The following is a 25,405-nucleotide window of genomic DNA, read 5'->3' on the forward strand; positions in this document are numbered from 1 at the left end:
ATACCTAGAGAGTAGCAGCTTGCATATAAATTTGGCCCTATACATGTTCCCCCGATGCACTGGGAAAGCCTGTAAAACCCACAAATAAAATCAGAGGGACAAATTCTCTGCCCACGTAACTAGGCAAGACTCCAGTGAAGTCAATGGAATTGCTCCCATTTAGAGCAGCAGGGAATTTGGCACAGATATTTAGTTTAGTTTAAGTTCAATAGAATAGTCCTTTTTTTGGCTTTATGCAGAAGCCAAATGTACACATGCTAAGTGTCCATCTCCCCACCTCCTGGCACGATCCCTTGGCATCTTTTTTTTTTTTAAGGAAATATTTATAGTTTTCACACATTGGGAAGGGAAGCTTTTTAGAAGAACATAGAAGTTTATTTTGTGTTAGGTGTATCTCCACTTTTCTCTCACGTCTTGAGGTGCTTCTTCAGTCAGTGGGAGATTTGTATAAATTAAGATAGAGAGAGGTGTTTCTTCTCCGTTCCCCATTTTTAGATCTCCTGGGCCTTATCACCCAGTATCTTGCAACTTGTGTCATTGTAACAGGGTCACCACCTCCAAAACATCCCTGTCTGTCTAAGGCCTTCCGCAGTTTCCCCTAGTAACTAGTAACACAGCTGCTGTGGGCTAGTTTAATAACAAACTATTCAGAACAATCCACATCATCTATCCCAACACAAAATGTTCACATATTAATGACTCATATAGTCAGGTCCCCTGCTAAAGCACTGAATAAAACGTTTTATTAGGAAATGTTTAAGCACAAAACAATAAAGCAATATTCAAGGTTCAAAAAGCACAGTAATACAGCATCCGGGGATGACACGCAGGGGGGGGGGGGGGGGATGGGGGCTGATCGAGGATGGGCGGTAGCCCGGGGGGGGGGCTGGGGGTGTGCGGCTTGAGGGTTGCCGGAGGGTGGGGGGGGAACGCTATCCAGCGTGGAGGGAGCGTCTCTGGGGGGCATTGCCAGGGAAGGCGAGTGAGTCCATGCGTGGGGGTGGAGGTCTGGGGAGTACAGTGGCGTACGGGGGGATATGTGGGTTGGGGGACGCTATCCATGGTGGAGGGGGTCACTGGGAGGTTGAGGAGGGAGGGTTCCTGGGGGATACTTGTCAGGGAAGGCAAGTGGTCCATGTGTGGGGGTGGAGGTCTGGGGGTACAGTGGCATGCCACCGCGAGGGGGGGTCCCTGGGAGGCGTTTGCTAGGGAGGGCGAGTGAGTCCCTGTGTGGGGGTGTGAGTGGAGGTCGGGGGAGAGGCGATAGGAGATACATATGTGGGCATGAGGGCACATTTGGTTGGCAAACAGTTCCTCCCCACACTCCGCAGACTTTTAGGCAAAATATCAAAAATCAAAATATTTAATTAAAGTTTTCCACAGGAAAATGTTTTTGGGGTTTTTTTGGTTTTTTTTTTGGTGGGGAGGGGGGAGTTGGGGTGGAGGGAAGGGAATCCATGTAAGTGGAAAACCCAATTGTCTGTTAAAAAAACCAAACCAAACCAACCACCATCCCAAAACCTGTTTGAATGGAAAAATGTCCAGTCATCCCTAGAGAAGACTCTTCCACTGGAGGCCCTTGCTCATGCACTGAAGTCTCTGACATGTAGGGCTCTCTCAGTGATCATGTCTTAGATCAGGGGTCCTCAAAGTTTTTTTGGCTGAGCCCCCCTTTGAAAATATTTCAGGCAGTAACAACCCCCCCCCCCCATCCTTGTCGGCATGCACTGGAGCTGAAAGCTCACAGCCGCCCCCATAATAACCTCACGACCCCCCCAGTTTGAGAACCCCTGCGTTTGGAGCCTCTTGCATGCAGATCTCCTGCCTTCAGCCCACCCCTAGACTCCAGCTCTTGCCTTCACGTGGCTTCCCCACTGTCCCTCCCCCCGCCCACCAGGCCTTGCTGCAGCTGTGGGAACCCCAGCCCCCCCAGAGGTCACACCTCTGCCCCCTCCCTCCCCGAGCTTTGCAGCAGGGCTTCCTTCCCGTTGCAGCTGGGAGCTGCGCTGACGTCAGAATGGAAGGGGAGCGACCCCCCCCCAATCAGCGGCCAGCCCAGCCTCCAAGCCGGGCTGCCATTGGCGGAGGGCGCCCGGGGGCGTGGCCTATCCGAGGGTGGGGGGGGGGCAGGTCTCACTTTAAGAAGTGAACTTTCTCGCGCCCCTCCTTCCCCCCGCCGCTGCCGCCGCCTCCGCCTTGTGCGCGCGCGGATGGCGCTGAGCTGCGGCCGGGCCGCGGCGGGGCTGCCCGGCATGGAGGCCGAGAGCCCGGGGGAGGACTACGAGAGCCTGCCCAGCGGCGCCTCCCTCTCCACCCACATGACGGCCGGGGCGGTGGCCGGCATCCTGGAACACACGGTCATGTACCCCGTGGACTCGGTCAAGGTGCGCGGCGCTGCAGGGCAGGGCTGCTCCCGCGCTGGGCTGGGGCCACGGGCTGCTCCCGCGGGACATGGGGGGGAGGGCTCCTCGTTGTGTGTGTGTGGGGGAGGCGGTGCTACCTGCGTCCTTGCAAACGGGGTGCGCGTGTGTGTGTGTGTGTGTGCAAGCTTCCTTCCTTGCCCGTGCATTGGTGCACACCTGGGGGTGACGGTGCTTCCCTCTCTCCTCTTCTGATCTGGCAACGCGGGGGGGGGGGCCTGCAGTTTCCCCCACTCCCCTCTGCGTGGTGGAGGGCTCCCTTCCCCAGTGCATTATTGCACACGTGTGGTGGGGCGCGTGTTTTCAGCTTTCCTCCTTAAAACGCGAGTGTGTTTGGGGGTGGGGGGGGGCTGCTGTTTCCCCCCGTCAGTGCTTAATTTGTAATGAAAGAGGTGCTGGGGGGGGGGGGGGGGGAAGGTCAAGCACTTCGTTACATTAATAATGCATGCAGCCGGCCCAAACCTGGCGGTGTCCCGGCTCAGCCCTGGCAAGCCCTGGCACATGTTAAGCACTGCTTCCCTCTTCATTAGGAGTGCATTTCTCTCTATGCATCATTGCATAAGCGGGGAGTAAATAGGTGGGCACCTGCTACTTCCTCCTATATATTAGTGTGGGGGTGGGGTAGCGGTTTCTCAGTCCCCACTTCCTTTCTGCCCTGTTGTGAAAAGTGGGGGGGAGGGGGGGCGCATGGGGCATATGGTCCCTCCTGATTCTGTGCAGTAGCGTACAAAGGGTGCATGGGGAGTGACTGCAGCTTCTAGTAGCAAATGCAAGAAAACTGCCAGCCTGCCTGGGCAGGCCTGTGTGCCTGGGACTAAAGCATGTGCCACTCTAAACACCTGTCAGAGCATCAGAGAGGAGAAAGCAAGGAGTGTGGTTACTGTCTGAACGAAGGTGCAGTGGGCTGCTGATCCTGCAGCAGTCGCTTACTCTTCTTTTACTGACTTTGAAGGTGCCCAAATAATGGGGAGGATGTACCAGTGCAGTGTGTGAGGAGCAGGTGAGTGCAGTTTGGCTCATTAGAGAGTAAAAGTCCATCTTGGATCATCATGTTCCTCTTTCACTTGATCGCGGAAGAGCTGGTTTGCCTTTAAGTGTCAAGTTAATAACTTGAGTTGTGCAACCACCAATGAACCTGTCTGTGGAACCTGTTGGGCTCCTTTTCAAGGGAGTTTTAACATGTTCTGCTAGCAGAGAGAGCTTTTAAAGAAGGTGGGAATGTCGAACAGCTCATGCAGTCTGCTCAGAAGTTCTGAGGAGTCTGCATCTCCAGGATGCTTGACCTATAAGCCCAGGTTAGTGATCTAGGGGAGGGTCAACAGAAAGGAGCCAGAGCAGAATCCTTGTTTAAATGATGGGTGTGCACTACCTGCAACCTGTAGAGTCATACATACAGCTCAGCAGCCACCCTCCTTGCCCAGCATGAGGGCAGAGTTTGATTAACCAATCTCAGTGGCCAAGTGCTATCCCTTCCCTTCTTGAGTGAAATAAAACTACTAGTTAATACTGTGGTTTTATGCATTTAGTTCTGACTTAAGGCTTGTATATGTATATGCTGGTCCTGGCAGGCTGCTGATTTCTGACCAGCTGCTAATAATACATAAGTATTGTGCTGTGAAGGTGGGCCCATTTGTGCTCCAGTCTACTCCAGTGGAAGTTAGTATGGATGTTAGGACACTGAAGTTACTACCTCTGTAATGAATGGAAGATTTTAAAGGTGTGTGAGGCTGTATGCATCTTACAGTCATTATTTTGACTTCCAAAACATATTCTTAACTTCTGTTTACCTATATATCCATTCTCAAAGAGACTAGCATATAATCAGCAAAAAAGGCTGTAAAGACAGCAAACTGTGTGATTGTAAATGACAAGGACCTTTTAAGAGCTGCATCAACCTTCTGACGCAATGCATTTAGTGAGCTGGTGGGCTTAAGAATAGGAGCAAAACATGGGTAATGGAAGCTGGTGGAGTTCTTCTGGCCCCAGATTTCATTGCAAATCCCAGTTCACTGAAGGTTTGCAAACCTGGGCCAGCATGTGGCTTTTGGGTGGAAAAATGTGAAATACATTAGTTTCATATGTGTTTGTCTGAAACCAGACAGAACTCTGCTGTGACCTGAAATGCTAAGTGAAATTAGTCGGTTGCAAATGGACGCATCTGAGTCTAACACAGCTCTGTGTATGATCTCAGCAAAATCCAGTGCAAAAGTAAAAACGAAATTGGGAGGCTCAACTTGCTTACGGTGCAGATCTGGGACTAACTCTCTGTGCTGAGAGAAAGGATGGCCTTGTGGTTAATGAGGCATTAGGCTGCCTGGGTTCTGTTTCTGGCTGCACTGCAGATGTCTTCTGTAGCTTGGTGTAAGTGTCTCGAGGGCAGGTCTACACTGCAAACAAAACAAAAAAAAGGCCTATGGCAGTGGCTGTCAGAGCTTGGGTCAACTGACTTGGGCTTGTACTATGGAGCAAAAAATAGCAGTGGAGACATTCTCCCTTGGCCTGCAGTCCAGGCTCTGGGACCTGGCTCCAGCTCCAGGGGGAATATCTATACTGCTAATTTTACCCCTGTAGCATGAGTCTGACCTGGGTTCTGAGGCTTGCTGCTGTCTGTTTTGTTTTGCAGTCTGTTTTCCCCATTAGTCAAATGAGGATATCCACCTTACATCTGGCATGAGGCAAAGCTGTTAATATTGTAAATTTTTTAGCTCAATGCACATAAGTAGCACTTACTGATCACGGATAAGAATATCTTGTACAAAGTTGCTGGTCTTCGCAACCTCTCTAGTATGTCTTATGCCCCAGTATTCCTAAATACATAGTTTGATAAACACTGCTAGAATAGTAGGGCATGTTATTGTTAAGAAGTGAATTGTTTCAAAATAGTCCACTAAGCTCTCTTTCCTATGTCAAACAAGTGATCCTTGCCTTATTCACTCTAGCTATCTAGAAGCATGTTATCCTAATTGTAATAAGTTAAAGATGGGAAAGACCTATATAGGCCCTTTAGATTGTAGGTTCTCAAATGGGGGTTAAGGCTGCCGGCCTTTCCAATCTTGTTAAATGGGAGAAGGGATTCCCAAGTAAATCCTGGTATGGAAAAGGTTGGAAGCTGCTCCTCTAGTTTATCCCTTGGTTAGTGCAGAGATGTGTGAAACCACAGTAAGAAGATGAGTTGGTGGAAAGGGTAGGAAATTCCAACAACATCCGTGCATTAACAGGGTCTGGACAGATAAGCGCACAGGAAATATTCCTATGCCTGTTTGTTCCCCTCTTATTCCTGACTCCCATTCTATCAGGAGTGTCTAATGAGCCAATTCCTTTTGGTTCTTTCAGGCAACCTTTTTAGGTCCCTAAATTGTGCTGGATTACAAATGCTGAAGCATGCTTTTTTTAAAAGTCTGCTGAAGGGGATTAGTTTTCTCCTATGGTTTACAGGAATGGTGTAAATAGTTAACGTTAACTCCACGCCACCTCCATATTCATGCTAATAGGCAGGTAAAATGAGCTTACTATATTTTGCCAAGTCATGGTTAGAGTTACACATCACCACTGAGGAGTTTCCAGTGTTACTCAAGAGGGCATTTCCTCTACTGGGAAATGATAGGAATAGGGAGATAGTTTTCTTTTAAGCAGAGCTCCTCTGTAGAAAGCTTAAATACAATGAGATCTTCATGGTGAAGCAGAGTGAAAGTCCTAAATTGCTTCACAGCCTGATTACTAAGAGTGTAAAGTTTTCTCTGAGTGGGGTGATGTCTTGACTGTAATACTTTGCACTAGATAGCGTACTCTATCAGAACTCAAAGCACTTAAAGGCAGGTAAATGTTACCTCCATTCTGGAGATATAGAAACTGAGGCACAGAACATAAGCAATGGCCCCAAGTCACACAGTGAGTCAGTGGTACAGCTGAGAATTCAAACTTTCAGATTTCTTGTTCTGTGCTTTGCTCACTAAATATACCATGCTGCCTTCCACTGTATCTCCTCTCTCAAGCCCTGACGGGTTAGGAATGAAAGCTGGCAACAATGAATTGCAAAAAAAAAAAAAAAAAAAAAAACCCAACAAACCCCACCCTTTTTCTCTAGCAAAAAAGTCCTTTGAGTTGATTATCTCTTAATCACACACTTCTAATTCCATTTGCATGTTCCTTTTTAATCATCAGGCATTGCCAGTCTATTACGTTGCAAACTACTTCCATGTAATGGTCACTTGCCCATCACTGAAATGCAGCTGCTTGTGGAGTGTAATGCAACAAACTGATCTTCAGCCTTGTGCAGTATTGTTGGAAGATACAGTTGCTCACATAGGTAGAAAACAGACAGACCTCACCACATACTTGGCCAAATTCTGCCTTCATTTATCCCATTGGGATCACACAGGAGTAATGGCAAAACCCGATCCACGTAGCCTGCTCTTAAGCAGTGTTGTGCAGTGGCTAAAACCCTAGACTGGGGCTCAGGAGACATGGGTTCTATTCCTGGCTCTGCTAGGGGTCTGCTGGGCAAATCATTTTCCCTTTTGTGCCTCAGTTTCTCTATCTGCAAAATGGGGATATTGATACTGACCTCTTCTATGAAGTGCTTTTCATGAGTAGCTCTTAATTAAGAGTAGGTGTTATGTTGAGCCACCATGTTTGCTGGGACAGCAGAATTTGGAAGTTCAAGATGCTGCCTGCAGATTCTCACGATAACACAAGGAAACTGCAGGGCACTTTATTGGGAGTTCGTTGGTGTCTCATAGTTGCTGCTATGCCAGATAGAGCCAAGTACCTGGAAAAGGGAGAGGAGGAGGCCATTTCAGCAACAGTCTGTGAAGAAATGGAGAAGGGAAGGTGCAGAGGTTGATTGGCTTGTTGAAGACCTCAAAGGGAGTCATGAGAGCTAAAATTAGAAATCAGGAGTTTGTGTCTCAGTCCTGTGGTCTGATAGCTTGGAAAAATTCATGTTTCACAGGGTGCGCCTAAGCTTCCATCTTCTTCTAGGAACCTCTCCCTTTTTCACTGATTAGGTTGGGTGATCTTCATGTCCCCTGCAGTGAGAGTGAAACTATAAATACAATTGCCTGTTAAAAGCAATAGGTTTCAAAGTACTTACAGGAGTTTTATACTAAGGAAGTCATCTGGCTGGAATTCCTAGGTTACAGTAAGAGCACCTGACGCTTATGGAGACAGTCATCTCACACAGTCTGGCTCAGAGTATGTATTCCATGTCTCGGACTGTTGAAAAGCTTGACTTCTAGTGACTTTATTGCATAATAGCAATGATCAGTATCCCAGCAATGATCTTAGAGAAGTAGAAGTTCCTGCAGATTACTTGTAGTCAAGTATGTTGGTTGTGACACTAAAATTCCATCTTTCAAAAAAATCGACTAAACATTACTTACAAGAAGACTGATGAATTTCTGCTTATAGTTACGTAATGCTAGTGATGAAATATAGGTATTCACTTTGTGCGGCTTCCAGGAAATCACTTCATAAACACTAAATCAGTAAATGTCCAGACAGGTTTTTTTTGGAGTTCTGTTATTAGCTATGAAGAGGTCCTTCATCTGACATGCAATTTATAGAAGTAAATTAAACTCTAATTCTTTGTCAATATTCTCTCTAGGTTGAAAATTAAACATCTATTTGGGTTTATATTGGTCTATAATGTGCCCATCTTCTTGCCTTTAAAAATCTTGGCATTACTTACCCCAACTAAAGTCAAAGAAAGAGACAAGATGGAGCAGATTAACCCCCCCACAGCATCCATCCGCCACTGCTACCTAATCCTGCCCCACACTTCTCTTCCATCTGTTGAAGTAAATCTCATTTCCTACAGCTCTCCCAATGACTTGAGTTTCTCAAACTTTTTGTAGTGTGAACCCCACCTCTTCCCCTTGGTGCCTGAATAGTATTTTGGTGGCTGGTATAGAAATTGTTTTCATGAAAATAAAGATACATTATACTCCTCATATAACTTTTTTTTAAATGCAGTTTCTCAACTGGAAATGAGGGCAATTTGTGACCTTCCTGCTTTCTGAGGACCAGGTGCAAAGTGCTCTGCAGACCACACTTGGGAATCCACTGCTCAAAATCCACTACTGTAATGTATCCCTGCTAGATGAAATGCACCTGCTTAACTGTTGTACACCATTGCCATGTGCTCATCAACCATGCACATCAGTTGAATACACTCATTCCTTCACTGCAGTATCATAGGGTTTCTCACACCTTCTAGTATTCTGATCTTCCTGTCCACTACCCTTCCTGATCCTGATCCTGATTCTGTACCTTCCTGTCATCAAGTAGCGTTTGCAGCACAGCTTGAGAACCACTGCTGTATTCTGTTAAAAGGGCAGTAATGGAAGTTCTGAGCTAGGAGGAATAATCTTGTGAAGGGGTAATTAGTAGAACTTCTATAGTGTACTATCTTTGAAGTAAAACTTAGTTATTAAACTGGCGTCTGTAGCATGGAATCACTTTTTTGCTTTAATATAACAGTCCCTATGGTTCTGCCATGCAGCTTGTCATAAATATCAAAGAGTTAAATAAAATATACATTGCAGATGAAAGCTTCCTCCTTTGTTTGAAGGCCTGGCTTATGAGGGAGGAACTGAACTAATGCAACTGCTTAGAGCAGGACTAATTCAGACTGTGGTAGGGAGTCTAGCCAGCTCTTTCATAATAGCCACGTGCTGATTAACAGCACTAGAGAAAGTGAGGTCTGTCTCAAAGGAGAATTCCAAAACTCATTTTCTTAAATGGTTAAGATCCTAAGTGACTAGCAATGTCTAGAATTTTTTTGGAGAGGGGTCGGGGTGTATAGTGGTGGTGGAATTAACCTAAACATTTGAATTTTTCTTGATTTACTTGCCTGCCCAGACCAAACGAATAATTGTGGGTTCCGCTATAGTATACTGTTGCCTAAGGGACTTATCAGACTCCCATTAACTTCAGCGGACCTAGGTGCATTTAGTGCCTGATCCAATCAAACTGTTACATTCAACTTGTTATATAGACACATTACATATCAGTGGACAGGGCTGGTGAATACAGGGTGTTAAATTATCCAGCTAGTTATGTACATTGTTCATGTCCTGGCTTTCTGCAATGGATTCAATAGCCTGTGTTCATCATTGCCTCCTTTAGATAAAGTGAAACCAGCTTAACGGGATAATCTTAATTGTTGTATAGGTTTTTGCTGTTTATGCAATGAGGATTATTTTAAGTGGGCAGGGGTAAAACTCTTGATCACTTAAGCAAGGAGGATGTGAGGTTTTTAAAGAACCTTTTGCTAATTTCATGCAGGAATCTGAAAAGGCGGATTGGCCAACTAGAGAACTGAGGCGTAGTGTCTGAGGCTGCATGTCTACACTCCAGATTACTGCTGAAATAGCTGCTGGTTGGGGTATGAAGAGTTGTGATTCCTGATGGATCTAGCTATGCTGGCAAAAACCCCTAGTATTAGATGCAGTTATCCTGACCAAGTCACACTTCCACTGATATAGCTTGTTTGACTTGGGAGTGGAGACCGGGTGGGAGACATGGGGCTCTTGAAACTTGGGCTCAGATTCCTGGCTTTGCTATAGGCTTCAGCAAGTCACTTAGATTACATCTACACAGTGTAAAAAACCCCAAGCCCATGCAGTAGTGCGTCTCAGAGGTTTGGTCAATTGAGTTGGGCTTGTGCTGCAGGGCTAGAAATAGCAGTGTAGACACTCCTGCTTGGGCTGGAGCCTGGGCTGGAAGACCCTTCCTGCTCATGCTGAAACCTAGGTTCTGGAACCTGGCATGGGGGAACATCTACATGTTTATTTTTAGCTCTGCACTGTGGGCCTGAGTCAGTTGACCTGAGCTTTGTGACTTGCTGCCATGGGTTTCTTTTTTGCTATGTAAATATACCCTTAATCTTGTATCTCAGTTTACCAATCTGTAAAAATAGGGGATATTACTATTTTTCTCCCATTTGTTGTCTTGTCTACTCAGATTATAAGGTAGCTCCTGCACAGAGAAGTTTACTGTATATACAGCACCTAGCACAGTGGGTTCCTTAACTTGATTGGGGACTTCAGTTGCTACAATAAAACAAATAAACTGAGAATGAATTAACATGCCATTCCTCTTTGCTCCAAAACAGTGAAGGACTCTTTCTGTGGGGTGGGGAAAACTAAATCTTTCAATAAAAGAAAGCTGATCATAAGATCTAAAGCACTTCACAGAGGCGAGCAGTATCATTATCCCCATATTGCAAATGGGGAAATTGAGGCAGGTGACTTGTCCATGGTCACCCAACAAGCCAATAGCAGAGCGGAGAATAGAACACAGGGTCTCCAGTGCACTATCCTTCGCATGTACGTTATTCATGGCTGCTATGATCATAAACCAATCTAGAAGAAGGTCAGATGCTTGGCATCTCACAGGGTCAAGCTCTTAGTTTTAATGATAGAGCCTTTTTGCAATGTTTAATACTTGCTGCTTTGGACAGGATAGAGCCCACGGAGAAGCAGTAAACATATTCATTCTTTTAAAATCAGATTCTTCTGGATTGGACCAAAACGTGTTCTCATCTGTGCAGAAAGGGTGGACAGGAGCTGCATGCTTGTGAAACCTGCATGACGAAAAAGGGTGTGGCACAGAAGTATTTCAAAAACATCCCAATTCCTTTGGGTCTGTGCGTGCAGTCACATGTTTTCATCAGTGCCTGTGATTGGTTGCCTTTGAAAACTGAGCTGTCTTCCCAAGTTTTTCTTTGGCATGTGGGTTTACCTAATCAGGATTCCCTGGCTTTCAGCCAAGAATTGTACACTCTGGATGATCAGTTTGTGTTCTAAAATTATAAAACAAACATGGCCCAGTGAATCCCCAAACAGCAATTTGTTCAAGTTGGGTTGGAAGTTTTGCTTTCCTTACTACAGATAGTGCAGTGAAAAGGGGTAATGGGTTTTTGTCTGACACCTACGTTCGGCATCTTATGTGCCATGTTCTGACTTGAGCTGTAAAGATAATATCAAAGCTCGAGGATTGGCCAGGTTTGACATCAGTAATAGCTGGGGTGTATGGGCTAGTCTATACTTAAAACTTGCAGCAGAACAGCTGCGTCGACACAGTGGCGCGTAAGAGCGCTTGTGTAGCTGCATTATCGTCGGGGGTGAGCTCTCCTGCCAACATCATAAAACCCACCTGAACGAGTGGCAGTAGTTATCTCGGCAGAAGAGCATCTCCGACCGACATAGCGCTGTCCACACAAGCACTTATATTGGCAAAACTTATGTCGCTTGAGGGTGCTTTTTACACACCCCTGAGTGACACAAGTTTTGCTGGAATAAGTGCTAGTGTAGACAGGGCCTAAGGCTCTGATTGAACAAAGCTTGTGTGCACACTTCACATTAAATAGGTAATTATGCCCACTGACTTCATTGAGGCCTTCTCTAAATGGGGAAATTCCCCAGAATAGCTATTGTGGAATGTGATACTGCAGAATCGGTATTCCAAAATAGCTCCCCAAATGGACTTTATTCTGGAATAATTGACTCACTCACAAAGCAGAGTAGTTCTGGAATAAAATCACTTTGGTTCTGGAATAGTGTCCACATGGGAAACTATTCTGGAATAGTTTATTCTGCATTAGCAGTTCCGGTCGATTTTCCCAAGTAGGCAACCATGAGGACTGCATGTGAGGCCTAGTGTGCATTATAAAAGGTTTACTGATGTAGCTGTTCCAGCAAACCCTCCTAGTGTAGATGCAGCTTATAAGATTTACTTGCAAAAGAACTTTTGCTGGTATCCATTCCCTGAACAAAATAAACTGGAAAAATGCTTTTTTCAAGGATATAACTGTCCACGCTAGGGCTTTGCTGCTATAAAATGGTCACAAAAATCACGCTCCCAACAGACTTTGCTGTGTTACTGACATTTTTAAGTGTAGTCCTGGCCTGAGGCAAGTTAACATGTGGGTTTGCAGGATTGGGGGCCTTAAGTGGCATTTTATGCGTTGTCAATCACAGCAATTAAAATTCAGCAACGTGGCAGTGGAAGGGGTAAAGTTGTTGGAGATTTTGAATAAATTACCTTGTCTGTTAATTCCGTTGTCTTCAAAACTAAATTTTTTAAAAAGGGAATCTTATCAAGTTGGCTTCTGGCTTACCTTTCGAACTTGCTTGGATGCTGAAGAACTGATGCATTTTCATTTTCTGTTTTTGCCATTGTTATATGTCGACTCTAGTGGCAGTAGTGTGGTAGCCTAGTGGAGCAATGTTTGGGTTGCATAAACTTCAGGGGAAGTCTTAAAAATAAATAAACAAATAAATTAAAAAGAATCAATGAACTTTTAAGAATTTCTATAAATATTAGATTAGATTCTGTGACATTTCTCTCCCATCTTGGAACATAGTTATTTGTATTCAAAGCACTTTTACAAAGGCAACTAAACATATTTAAGATGGGTATTTGAAAACTGAGGCACAGGGAAGGGAAAACCATTTCCCCAGGATCACAAAGTGCGCTTCGCAGTATAACCAAAGAGTCTTGAGTCCAGTTCTGTGCTTATGGTTAGAGAGCAAGTGCCTCCTAGTGTCCTTTTTATAGATGGCCCTTTATGTGATTTGTCAGAACATATGTTTTTAAAATCAACTTACATGATTCCAAAATAAACGGGAGAGTGGCTGTTCCTGTCCTAGTGTGAAATCAGTGTGGCGTGTAGCCTCTTTAATAGAACTGATGTTTTTTTGCCACCCTGTAAGAAACTGGTTAATTTATTTGACTTTCCCTGTCATATCTTTGGGCCTTTATTGATTTCCCCCCTCCCTTTAAAAGAAGAAAAAGCTCTGCATTTTTCGATTAGAGAGCTGTGAATGCGGATGAGCATTGGGTTGTTTAAAGGAACTTGATTAAACTTCAGAGATTAGTCTGGGGATTGGAAGATTGTGTAATGCTTACCGTGCTTTTGTTCATGATCCTGCACTAAACTCTCTGCTGGGTCGGAGTTATAAATTACCACCTGGCTTTTTTTGTTTTTGTTTTTTACTTTAGCCAAAGTTTCTCTCTTTTGGAATTCATTCAGGAATTTAGGCTTTCCACTTGATAGAATTAGCACCCTCCTGTGTCCAGTGAATCAGAGAGAAGGCAAAGTAACCATTGTTTTATAACCAGCGAAGGGCTAGCTGAATTCTAGATACTTCTGCAGGAAACAGGGAAAGTTTTGACATGCTTTGTAACTAGACTCTTAAGCCCTTCTTTCTTTAGTATTGAATTTGATTAAGCATAGTGCAAAGTGTTTGTTTATATAATACAGGCATGTTTTATGGTATCATTAAAGGCTGGCTGCCTAATCTCTGATTTTTATTAGGTCATCTGTTCCCAGTGTGACTGCTTGAGAGTGTATGACAATGCCTGGGGAGAAAGCATAGACTTGTGGTTAAGGCATTTGAGAGATCTGGATTTAATTCCTGGCTCTGCCACGGACTCCCAGTGTAGCTTTCCGCAAGGCATTTGGTTTTCTCTGCTCTGGTTCCCTACCAGTAAAATGGAGCTAACACTTCCTTGTCTCCAGGGTGGTGTGAGGACAAACACTTTAATGATTGTGAGACACTTGGATATTGCTGCGGTAGAGGCTATAGAAATACTTAGATACACCCATCTTCTCTGTGCTGTGCAGAAAAGACAATGTTACTAAAATTGCACGCATTGTCTCTGGAAGTTCCCCCAGTATGTTACCGGGGTGGTCCCTGGTGTTGATAGGTTGATCGATGTGTGCTGAGCTTAGACCTACTAGACTCACTTAGTAGGCCCAACAGTTGCAATTCCCCAGCTGTAAATTGGCCTCTCTGGTAATAAATATAATTCCTGTGTTGAGTGTTAGTGAATTTACTGCAAATAAAACAATGTGCCGGGAACTAGCTTCGTGTGTCTTGTATCTTTCTTTAATTGGTAGTTATGTCTAATTGGGGTTTACTGTATTGGGTTGGCAAAAGGCAGATTTACAGCCTGAAATTTTATTTGGGTTTTATATGGGCAAGCAGGGACCAGAATGTCTCATGCAGTCTAACACTTCCCAGCTAGATGTAATGTGAGGCAAAGAGATGCATTTAAATTGTTAAATTAGCCCTGATAATATTGCCATTGATGGCCCTTGCCAGCGGATTTGAAGGAGTGTTCTTTAGTGGTTAGAACAGGGGACTGAGAATTGGGATGCCTGGGTTTTCTTCCTGACTCAGTTACTTTGACAGCATGAACAATTCACATCGCCTCATCTGTCAGGTAGGTAAAGGGATGTTAGATTGTGTAAAGCATTCACATCCAGATGTAAAAGGTGGTAGAGGAGTGCTTATCACTAATGGCTGACAGTGTCCAAGCTAGTAGCTGTTTTCTTGTGAAGCTGCTTATCAATCACTTATAGATAAATTAGGCTTCTCTAGAGATCTGCTTTTCCTGCTTACAAAATTAAAAGCCTCTTTGCTCATTCTTCCAGGTGGCCTCACCTTTTGACAACATTCTCAAATTACATTTTTTGGGGGCTAACAAAAATGTGGCTGTGTTTAGAGGCATGGAATGTTACCAGCTTGTTCTTTGTCACGAATTATAAAGTGCACTTAGCTGTTGTATGTGGCAGTCGATGTTGAAATACTTCTGTACACAAGAAGTCCTCACTCTGCAGAAGAGAGAAAATGTGGAATTTTTTGCAGGGTCTGATAAGCAGGCAATATGGTATGTTAACATGCTCTATTGGATTGCTTAAAGGGTTGCACAAACTCTGCAATGTCTTGCTGTTTTCCTCCACTCTGCTGGAGAACTTACTCTTAATAATTTCTGCTGCACATGACTCTTGAGATCAGTTTTAATTGTCTTGTAAACTGAGTCTGTCAGGAAATGACCAAACAAGCACTAAAAACCGGCTGAGGGGTAGAATGGGGAAATAGTGTATCGGTTATAACAGGAGCAAATTAAAAGCCCAGTTCTTCCTCACTAAGGGAGTTTGGGTTAAGCAAGGCATGAAGTTGGCAAACTTCTTGTCTCCTAATTTACCTCACGTGTATATTCATGCTTTGAATCTATGACCACTGAATTTTAACCTCCTGACCTAGTCGTGCCAAGCATATTTTAAACACTTTGCTATCACTATGGAGTTGTGGACGTAATGCAGAACAGTCTAGCTGGGTCTACTAGCCTTAACAGGTTGCATTGTCCTATAACTTGGAGACTGGTTCCTGGGCTCTGTGCCAATGGAGGTGCTTTTCTTTTGTGAAAGAGCCCCAGTAGCTTAGGTGGTAGCAGCCCCTGCTGGTATGCTGCTGGAATATCTGCATTGGCATGCGTTGCACAGATCATTTGTTTGATGCCCTTCATCAGCAGAAATGTGCTGCCTGCCCAAGTTACCTATCCCACAAGGAAGGCAAGGTGGAGATGGGGAACCAGTGGGTCTGTTACCCTTGGGAATTGCAATTCTTCAACAAGCTGTAGTTGCTAATGACTTAGCAGAGAAGTCATTGTCTGGAGGTTAGTATAAGCAATGGCATCATGGGGTTTTCTGAAATCTTTAAATGTCAGTGCTGCATTGTGACACAAACTGGGGTGTCTTCTGAGTTTCTAAACTGGACTTTGCAGCTTCTCTATGGCACTGAGCGCATCTTTGACACACTCCGAATAATGTTTTAGATTCTCTCAGTAGTAGGATGAGGATTAATATGGCACAATCTGGAGATGCCAGAGCTCTGCGGAATAGAATTCTTCACATTTCTAACCAGGGAAGCGCACGTCGACTTGCAGGGGTCTTGCAGCGCTGTAGAATGAGCACACCTCTCTTTTCAAGACGGCTAATTAAAGCACTTTCCTCTTCTTACAGACCCGAATGCAGAGTTTGCATCCAGATCCCAAAGCCCAGTACAAGAGTGTGTACGAAGCCCTGAAGAAGATTATTCACACTGAAGGCTTCTGGAGGCCTTTACGAGGAATTAACGTCACTATGCTGGGGGCTGGCCCTGCCCACGCAATGTATTTTGCCTGCTATGAAAAAATGAAAAGGACTTTAAGTGACATTATTCACCATGGAAGAAATAGCCACCTGGCCAATGGTATTTTGCAACTGTTTGCAATTAGTCACCTGTCTCTTGCCTGCTTCATGCTTTTATTGTGGTCTGGCTTCCCTATTCTTGTGCTCCTGAAACTTGACGCTGGCTTTATTTGTTGCATCAGCCTGGTCTTGCACAGATGTTTGAAATGTACATGTTCGTGTGTGGATTGAGGGGAGGCAGGAGATGCAAACCTACTTCCAGGTTTCTAAGTGCTTGGCAGTCAGCCGTTTCCATTATGACACTGAGGGCCAGGCTTTCAAAAATGCTCTGCCTCCACCGTACCAAGGTCTTCCTGAAAAGCTGGCCCTTTCTTTTGGTGCTTTGTATAGTTGCTGAGCTGCTTGGATAATCCGGCCTCTAAATAACACTAATCGGCACTGCAGGACTTTGCTGTGTTAGGGTGAACCATTGCAACATGGGCTGTCTGCATAGCAACCAGAGAGTGCAGTTCCCAGCTCAGGTACACAGAACACCTGCCAGCTCTGACTGAGCTAGTGCATCAAAAATAGCAGCGTGGTAGTGGCGGCATGGATGGCGGCTTAAGCTAGCCCCATGAATACAACCCCATCCAGGGCGGTAGGTGCCTACTTGCTCCACCAGCCCAAGCTGCCACCTATGCCATCACAGCCATATACCATTTTGAGAGTGCTAGCTCAGTTGGTGCTGACATGTCTGTGTGTACCTCGGCTGGGAATCTATCTCCCTGCTGTTCAGACCTACCCGTAGGCAACAGATGGGCTTTGAAACAAGCTTTCATGTTGCAGGCTTCTGCTTTGAGTGGCAGTCATCTCTCTCCCACTGGGTAAGAACTGCAGAAAGGGCTTATTAGAACTTCTGTGGGGAGAGGCTTCTTAAAGGGGGGGAGAGGGGATACTGGTGGCCACCATCATGCCTTCTACCAAAAAGATCTTGGCCACACTGCATTGGAAGAATGATCTGGCTCAATCAGATGTTACAGAATGGATGCAGGGATCACTTGGTGAGACCCTGTGGCCTGTTACACGCAGGTTAGACTAGAGGACCTTGATAGTCCCTCCTGGCCCTAACCTGTGAAAGCTTGAGTGGAATTGGTTCATCTTAGTCCTACAATGCCTCTCTTGGCTGAGTGTTACCCCAAGCTAGGGCCATGGCATATATAAAATGTATTTTGAGATGGTGTTGAAACTGAACATGCCATTGAATGTTACATTTTCAGATGGACCAAGGTTCAGAGGCGTCTAATGCTTCTAACACTAAAGCATCCATTGTGGTGAATGCATTTGTAGTTTTAAAATATCAGGGCTTTGTTCTTACTCTGCTGATGTAGGGTATCTTGGGTTTCCATGCAATACTCCAAGCAGTGACTGACTGGCCAGTTGCATCTGACACTTCTGTTTAAACTTGTGCAGCAGAGCAGATGTGAAATAGATCTTTTTCATTAAATTGCTTGATTATAAGGCCTTCCCTACACAGTTTTCCAGTACAGCTATATAGCTGTGCATGAAGTGATGTCCATCTACTAGTGCTAATTAAAGAATATGTAAGGCCTTTAATACACTAGCAATTATGTCAACTTAAGTTAACGTCAAAAATCAATCTAGGTAAAATGATGCAGGCTCCCAGTTTTAAATGCATTTAAACCAGTGTTAAGATTGCTTATATCAGTGTAGTTTGGATATTTTTTACACGCTCTAGTTAAACTGGTGCAGTTTTCTAGCAAAGCCTACCTACGTCCGTTCTGTCATAGGGGAACTGGATGGGCTCCGTGACTTTTCATATTGACCAAACTCCAGTGGCCAGCACGTTCAGTTGTAACAGATGTCCCTTCCAACCTGTTCTCTGGATGGATTTTATCACACCTCTGTGAAGAGCTCATGACTGTTAACTTGGAGAATATGCCGTGGGACTTGAGGCTGTTGCGTAACTTTATGCACTGCCTGTCTAGAATAGTGGCTTCACACTGGTCTAGGCTAACCTACAGCACCGTTAAGGCTTGTGTTGTGAAGGGAACTCTTCTGTTTTTCAGGAATAGCCGGGAGCATGGCCACATTGCTCCATGATGCAGTAATGAATCCGGCTGAAGGTAATGTATTTTACTGTTTGTGGAAGTGCAGTTGAATTGGGGGAAAGGCATGGGGAGAATCATAGAAGATGAGAGTTGAAAGGGACCTCAGGAGGTCATCTAGTCCAACCTCCTGCTCAAAGCAGGACCCATCCCAACTAAATCATCCCAGCCAGGGCTTTGTCAAGCCGCACCTTAAAAACCTCTAAAGATGGAGATTCCACCACCTCCCTAGGTAACCCATTCCAGAGCTTCGCCACCCTCCTAGTGACAAGGTTTTTCCTAATATCCAACCTAGACCTAGAAGAAAGTAAAAGGCTTAGAAACTCCCCAGTTGAGAAGTGAGACACAACTCTTTCACTGTCTGTGTGCTAATGACCATGGTAAGCTTGTGCAAAGAAATTCTGATCACTTCAGTTGAAATTGATTGAACTTCTCAATTGTGTGGAGTCTGAGCACATTTTGTCCTAATTTAAACTAATGAATAAAATAGATCCTCCATTGACAGCTTTACGCTCTCTTCTAAGCCAATTATTGAAGAGCAAGACATTCTGAATGCATTTCTAGCTGTTATGCATTTTTTAAACCAACTCGATAGTCATTTTTGTTTTTGTTTAAAAAAACAAACTGCAGCCAGAGACTACGAAAATATAAACCGATGTGTGCTGCAAATGTCATGAAGGCACATTGGGGAAATTGTAAGAAAATTAGAGGTAATTATTTATTCTCTAAGCATGGTACTTGATATTTAAAGCCCTCATACTCTGGTGCTGAGCACAGTATATATAGTTGGGTAAATGCCTGTTGGTTTCTGGGTATTGCTCCTTTGTGTGCATCCTTTTTAAATTGGTAGAAAGACTCCTGCATTGAAATTCTCGCTCCACTGGGGTCAGTGGGCCATGATATCACTCCAGACCTCGAGTCTTCAGAGCATCCCATCTGCACAATAAATCACCTGCAGAGTAACTGCCAATTGGAGTCCGTAATTTGCAGTGTTGCATGAAAAATGCATTCTGGATTTGGAAGCCAACAAACATTATACACTTAAGTAGCCCAGCAGCTCCTGCTCACTCTGACTGGCTTAGCTTACTCTTCAGTAGCCATACATTAATAAATATACACTAGTGAATGTTCTTGATATGCTGTTGCTTTCATCAGTTCCATCATTTTCCATAAAGCACTTAGAAATGTGAGGTGTCTTACTGTATACTTCAAAGAAAAAGATTCTGGGGATCTTGCAAAAACTCATGAGTTTCTCAGTTTTTTTTCAAACTAGAATTTTTAGAACTTTCTAATTTTCAGCTGAAAAACCTTCTTTGATAAGGCAACATCATAGTGGCTATTTAGAGCATGAGACCACAAGCCAAGCACTTGTGAGTTGCAGTCCTAGCTCTGCCGCGGAGTGTGTACAACCTCTGACCAAGTCACTTAACACAGTCATACTTTCATTGCCGTAACAAGGGTATTGCTATGGTGCATTTTGCCACTGACTTCTAAAGAAGCAGGAACAGCTTTCTTCTTGTCTCTGTTATCTCTAAAATTATCTTGACCTTACTGAGGAATTGAGGGTTCTGTCTCCCCACTGGTGAAGGGGAGGTTTGCAGTGCACATGAATTGGGAGCATAGCTATAAGCTGCGATGTCGTTAATTACGAAAGAACTTGTCTAACTTTTTTCTTTCATCCCATTGGCTGCCTATCCATCCCATCTGGTGCCATGTGGCTTCCTGCGGCATTACTGAATCAGTGGTGAAGCAGCGGATGCAGATGTACAACTCCCCCTACAAAACAGTCTTGGAGTGCATCCGAACAGTGCACAAGACTGAAGGACTGGGTGCCTTCTACCGGAGTTATACCACGCAGCTCACCATGAATGTTCCCTTCCAAGCCATTCACTTCATCACTTATGAGTTCATGCAGGAGCAGATCAACCCACACCGGGAATATAACCCCCGCTCGCACATAGTCTCTGGTGCTATTGCAGGGGCCATGGCTGCAGCTGCCACCACACCCCTTGATGTGTGTAAGACGTTGCTCAACACTCAAGAAAACATGGCCTTGAGTTCGGTGAACATCAGTGGGCACCTCTCAGGAATGGCCAATGCTTTCAGGACAGTTTATCAGCTGGGCGGTATCCCTGGGTATTTCCGAGGGGTGCAAGCTCGTGTCATTTACCAGATGCCTTCAACTGCCATTGCCTGGTCAGTGTATGAATTCTTTAAGTACTTCCTCACAAAGCACAAGCTGGAAAAAAGAGCTTCTTATTGAAGGACTAGAGTGAGCCTAAGGTTCAGACGACATTTGTGTAAACTCTGGGATTCACTAATGTTGTGAAACATGCAAGATATCTAGTGGATTCACAAGTGAATTTCACTTTTCTGTCTTTGGTGGGGAAGGGAATTAAGTGGTCACTGGAGAAATTTGGCAACTTCTTTGCTAGGATCAAATTGTCTAAAGACTTTTTACGATATATGTTGATCGCTTTGGAGAAGTGAAATTAGTAGAAGATATTTTTGCCTCTGGATTAGCTCTAAAATGTAGTGTAACCACTTCACCAGAAAACTTAAGACTACATAGGGGGAAAAATAGCATTGTGGGGATATTTTACAGCCAAGAAATTAAATATCCTGTCACTGAACAAACTTATATATATGACATAATATAAAATAGATGGATAATGTTTATCCTTTATTTTTCTATGTAGGAATTTTGTTTTAATACTATGACAGCTGGAAGTTGAGCTGTTTAAAAAAAAAAAAAAAAGGCTGAATTCTTCCATCATGATGTGTTAGAAAGAACCAAAGCATTTAGTTTTTTACAGCCAGAATGGCTTTAATCATAGCATTCACCCCCAAAACTCTGGCCAGGATTTTCATGTGTACATATGTCGGCTGTCTCCAATTTTATGGTGTCCACTTGATACCTTAAAGGGGTCCGACTTTTAGAAAGTGCTGAGCATATGCTCTCTGAAAATTGTCTGTTTAAGGGGTCTCAAGTTGGACAGCCAAAATCATTGGTTGCTCTTAAAAAATCTTCTAACTTTTACACCAATAGCTGATTTAAGATTATATTTTAAAGATGAGTATTTTTGGCAAACTTATTTTTAAAGGTACATTTTATGGCGTTTTAATAGCTAGTAGGTTCCATGACTTTTATTTATTCATAATCTTATTTTCCACTAATGGATTCTGCTTGCAGATGAGTAACTTTGTGCAGGACTCGTGTTCACTTACATGCAGAATGTTACTCTTGTGCATGAGAGTGCAGGAGCAGAGTATCAGTTTACAGTTCTGTAAGACAACTCATCTTGAATTGTAAGAGTTGCATACTGACCACAAGGAAACTGTCAATCACCGTGCAAAAAAAAAAAAAAAGACTTGGAAAGTGAAACCTTAAACAGGAGAGCAGCAAAATCACAACCTTTTGTAAATCAAAGCCAACAAACAGCAGCTTCTTGTTGTCCAATTGGTATGTATAAATTAAGTCTCCTAAAACCTGAAATTTACTGGATTTTAGTGCTTTGGGGACTTTGCTGCTATGAAATCCTATCCTTTGTTTTGTGCTTCTGTGGAAAAGAACTCTGTGCATTCAAAAAAGCACATCAGACGCTGTTCTTTTTTTGTGGGCTTTTTTGCAAGCTAGGTTTGTGGATGACTCCACTTAGCCTTCAGACCTCATCTCCTTACAACCTAATGTTGAATCCAGAGTGTGTCTCCTGCGCTTGAGGTTAGGAAAACCATTGACTGCTTTCCCCCCAAATGAAACTGACGTCTTAAATACAGGGTCTCAATTTTAAATATCTAATATTTGGTCCAAGTTACCTAAATTCAGTGCAATAATATCGCTGAGGATGAAAAAGTTGAGTGCCTAAAGAGCAAAAACGGAACTAGTTGCTGAACTATAGATGCTGAATTTATTAACAAATAGCCAGAGGGTTACCTAGAAATGGGACTAAGTGGCTAACAGTCAATGAAAATCCTAGCAGGATTTTTCTAGTTTTAGAAACATGAGTAGTACTCCCCTCTAAATGGAGACACCAGTGTGAAAAGATGGATTCTACCCAAAAACCATTCACCTATTTAGTGAAACAACAAACATGCAAACATTCCTAAAACTGATATTACAGCAGACAATATTTCTGTTTGCCCATTTTTTACATTTGACAGCTTTGTATAGCATCACTTTTGCTGTTTCTTTAGTATTTTGTATGGATTTTTCACATAGCCATGTGGAAGAATCCTTTTAAAAGGAAAATATGATCCTAAACCCACAAAAACTGACTGAGGGCCTAGGAGAACATATAGGACCTGAAGCTACTTTTTCAAAATGACTAGATTTGAAGTTGGCATTCCTTTAACCGCAAATTAAGTCTTGATCTTATATTTTGTACCAGTTACTTAGGTTTTCTGTTCCCCTGATAAAGGTAAAGCTTTACCATGTCTAACCTTTGCATTTACTTTCTTAACGTGGAGTTTTTCATTTAAAGTACAGCTGAGTCTGACTCTTACAATGAAAAGTCACTAGAAATGATGAATTTCACTAAGGAAGTCACTGTAGAATTTGGGAATTGTACTAAGGCTTGAGTGAGACAAACTGGCAGTCAAGTCCTTCACTGTAAGGTGGCTTTCATGTGATCTTACTCTTGTAATTTGCCAAACTTAATGTAATGCATTGACCAATATTTATTTGGAGAAGTTAAATCACTACAAGAAACACTTCTCTAGTGAATGTACATGCAACTTGTGTAAGTTTTTTTTCTTTACCAATGATAAGGATTATGAAACATTCTTTTCATGTCTATTCAGTTTTCCTTTATTGCTAAGCTTCGTTTTTATTTCGCTTTTCGAAGTGCAGAATTTGAACGTCAGGCTATTGGGAGCATGGTATTGACCTTAGAAAGCATTAGGGATCATCTTTGGACCAAAAGCTTGGTGTGAAAACAGGTGCAAGCTTGGAAGGGTTTTTTAGCTTGAGATTTTCAAATAATTTGGAAGTCTTGTTTAGGCAGCTTTGATGAAAAATTGCATCCCTAACTTTTAAGGAAAAGTGAGTGGCGCTGAGGGCATGCTGAATGTATGGCAGAATCTTGTTAAAAACACCTGATCTGTATTCAGCATATGTGTTGGACTTAAACCAGCCAAAGTACGGGTGTGGTAAACTTTCTGGAATGTAGCTTCAGACTTCAGTGAAGGCTTTTAAGCTTGGTTAAACCAGGCTTCAATGAGAAGATGTTTGCATTAATTTTGATTGTTTAATGGGCAAGCAACATTTGAGAGGTATTCCTCCTTTCTTAGCACTTGAAAGTTGTTGGTGTCTGTGATATTTAGAAATTAGTAAACATTTAAATTGCAGTAATATTTCAGTCATGCTATAAAAGGAAGTAAACTATAGTCCAAGGACCTTCTTTTCCATATCTTCCGCATGCAAAAAATTAATTCCTGTTATGGGGTAAATGTTGATGGTACTTGGGTGTCCAGATTCAAATGGAGATGGGTACTTCTCTTGTTCAGGCCCCTTCAAAAATTCCAAGTATCACCACATTGTTCAACAGAATAAGGGTGGATTTGCATCTACTCAGTTATTTGGTCAATCTTTCAGTATTGCTATCACTGCAGAGAGGGATGCAGTGAGCTGAGAGTGAGCTGGGATTCTCTCCTGGCCGTGCATTGCAATCTTCCATGCTGAGGAAGCAAGCTAGAACCCGGCTTGACATTCACAGTCCTGAGGGAGCTTGTAGAGCTGGTGGCCAGAAAGGAAAACCTCTAATATGCAGGTCAAAATTCCTCTGGAAAATCATTTTGAAACAGCTGGAGCTCCACGATGCCTTGTTTATGCCCTTCTTGGGGCATACGACTTCTTTATTTTAGTTTATTGTGACTCAGGTTTGATGTTAAATGAACAAAGTTTCTTTCTTTAGAAGAACAGATAAAACAGTCTGTTTTCAGCATGAACTTTTCTGTAATGTCTGAAGTCAACTTCTTAAACTCTGCAGCAACCTGCATAAATTCTATGAAACATTTCCTTTCTGTTGACTTCCCAGTTTTAACCCTTGTGATGACTTCACCCTGGCCATGCTCCAGGCAGAACCTGATCCCATGTCCTTGCAGGCCAGAGGAAAAGCTTCAGGGGGTCAGTGCCTATAGTTGGTGCCAAACTTTAAGAAGAGTTCCGCTTCTGTTTAGAAAGCAGTGATGTTTTTTTAAGAGCTTGCACAGCAGCTGATCCCTGCAGAAAATCCGATTGATCTAGTGGGAGCTCCCAGTTGCTGAGTGCTTAAGAAAATCTGGCCACTTACTTAGAAACTTGGGTTGGATTTGTTGTTTGGATGAGGGTGAGCATTTGAAAACATAGCCTTTTAATACAGAATATTGCCCAGGATTACGTAATCAAATATGGACCGGTAACTTTAACTTGGGAGAGAGACATCTTAGAACCTTGCCCAGTTTCTCGTCTTGCAGGACTCTATTAAAATTTAACCCTTGTTTATCAACACCAATGTTTCCGTGCTGCATCTCCAGTTTAAAGGATCTCCACCAAAGCCATGCTGAGTTGCATCTCATGTAGGCTGCAGCTTAAAAAATAAAAAATGTATTCAATATTTTTATTCTGCCAATAACATTCTGTTGACATGTTAAAACAAACTTGGTATGTGAAACAGAGGTATTGCTGCTTTGTGGCTGCAACAAACGCACATTTTTTTAAGGGAGAGAATGAGTGTGAAGTTTTTTTAAAAAGTTGATGTTTTAAAATTGCATTTCTGCTTTTTTTAATTCAACATTGTACATTTTTTAAAGAGAACACACCGATATTTAATACTGCAGAAAGTTGGGTTTCTGAAATGCTGCTACAGTTATAACACTGGAGCTCAAGGAAATAAAGTGTTTGAACTTTGTCCATGTCA

The 25,405-nt window shown here is 43.3% G+C and overlaps 1 protein-coding gene across 1 annotated transcript; it reads left to right on the top strand.

Moving 5' to 3' along the window:
* The first annotated feature begins 2,190 nt into the window (after positions 1–2,190).
* SLC25A37 (solute carrier family 25 member 37) lies at positions 2,191–25,405 on the top strand. Its single transcript, XM_067543704.1, has 4 exons — positions 2,191–2,384; positions 16,237–16,465; positions 18,471–18,527; positions 20,252–25,405. Exons 1-4 carry the CDS (start codon positions 2,211–2,213, stop codon positions 20,770–20,772), a joined length of 981 nt encoding a protein of 326 aa, XP_067399805.1. The 5' UTR covers positions 2,191–2,210; the 3' UTR covers positions 20,773–25,405.

The sequence above is a fragment of the Emydura macquarii genome, unplaced genomic scaffold, assembly GCF_026122565.2.
Source record: "Emydura macquarii macquarii isolate MOO-44397 ecotype Brisbane River unplaced genomic scaffold, CSIRO-AGI_Emac_v2 contig_967, whole genome shotgun sequence".
NCBI lineage: Eukaryota > Metazoa > Chordata > Testudines > Chelidae > Emydura > Emydura macquarii.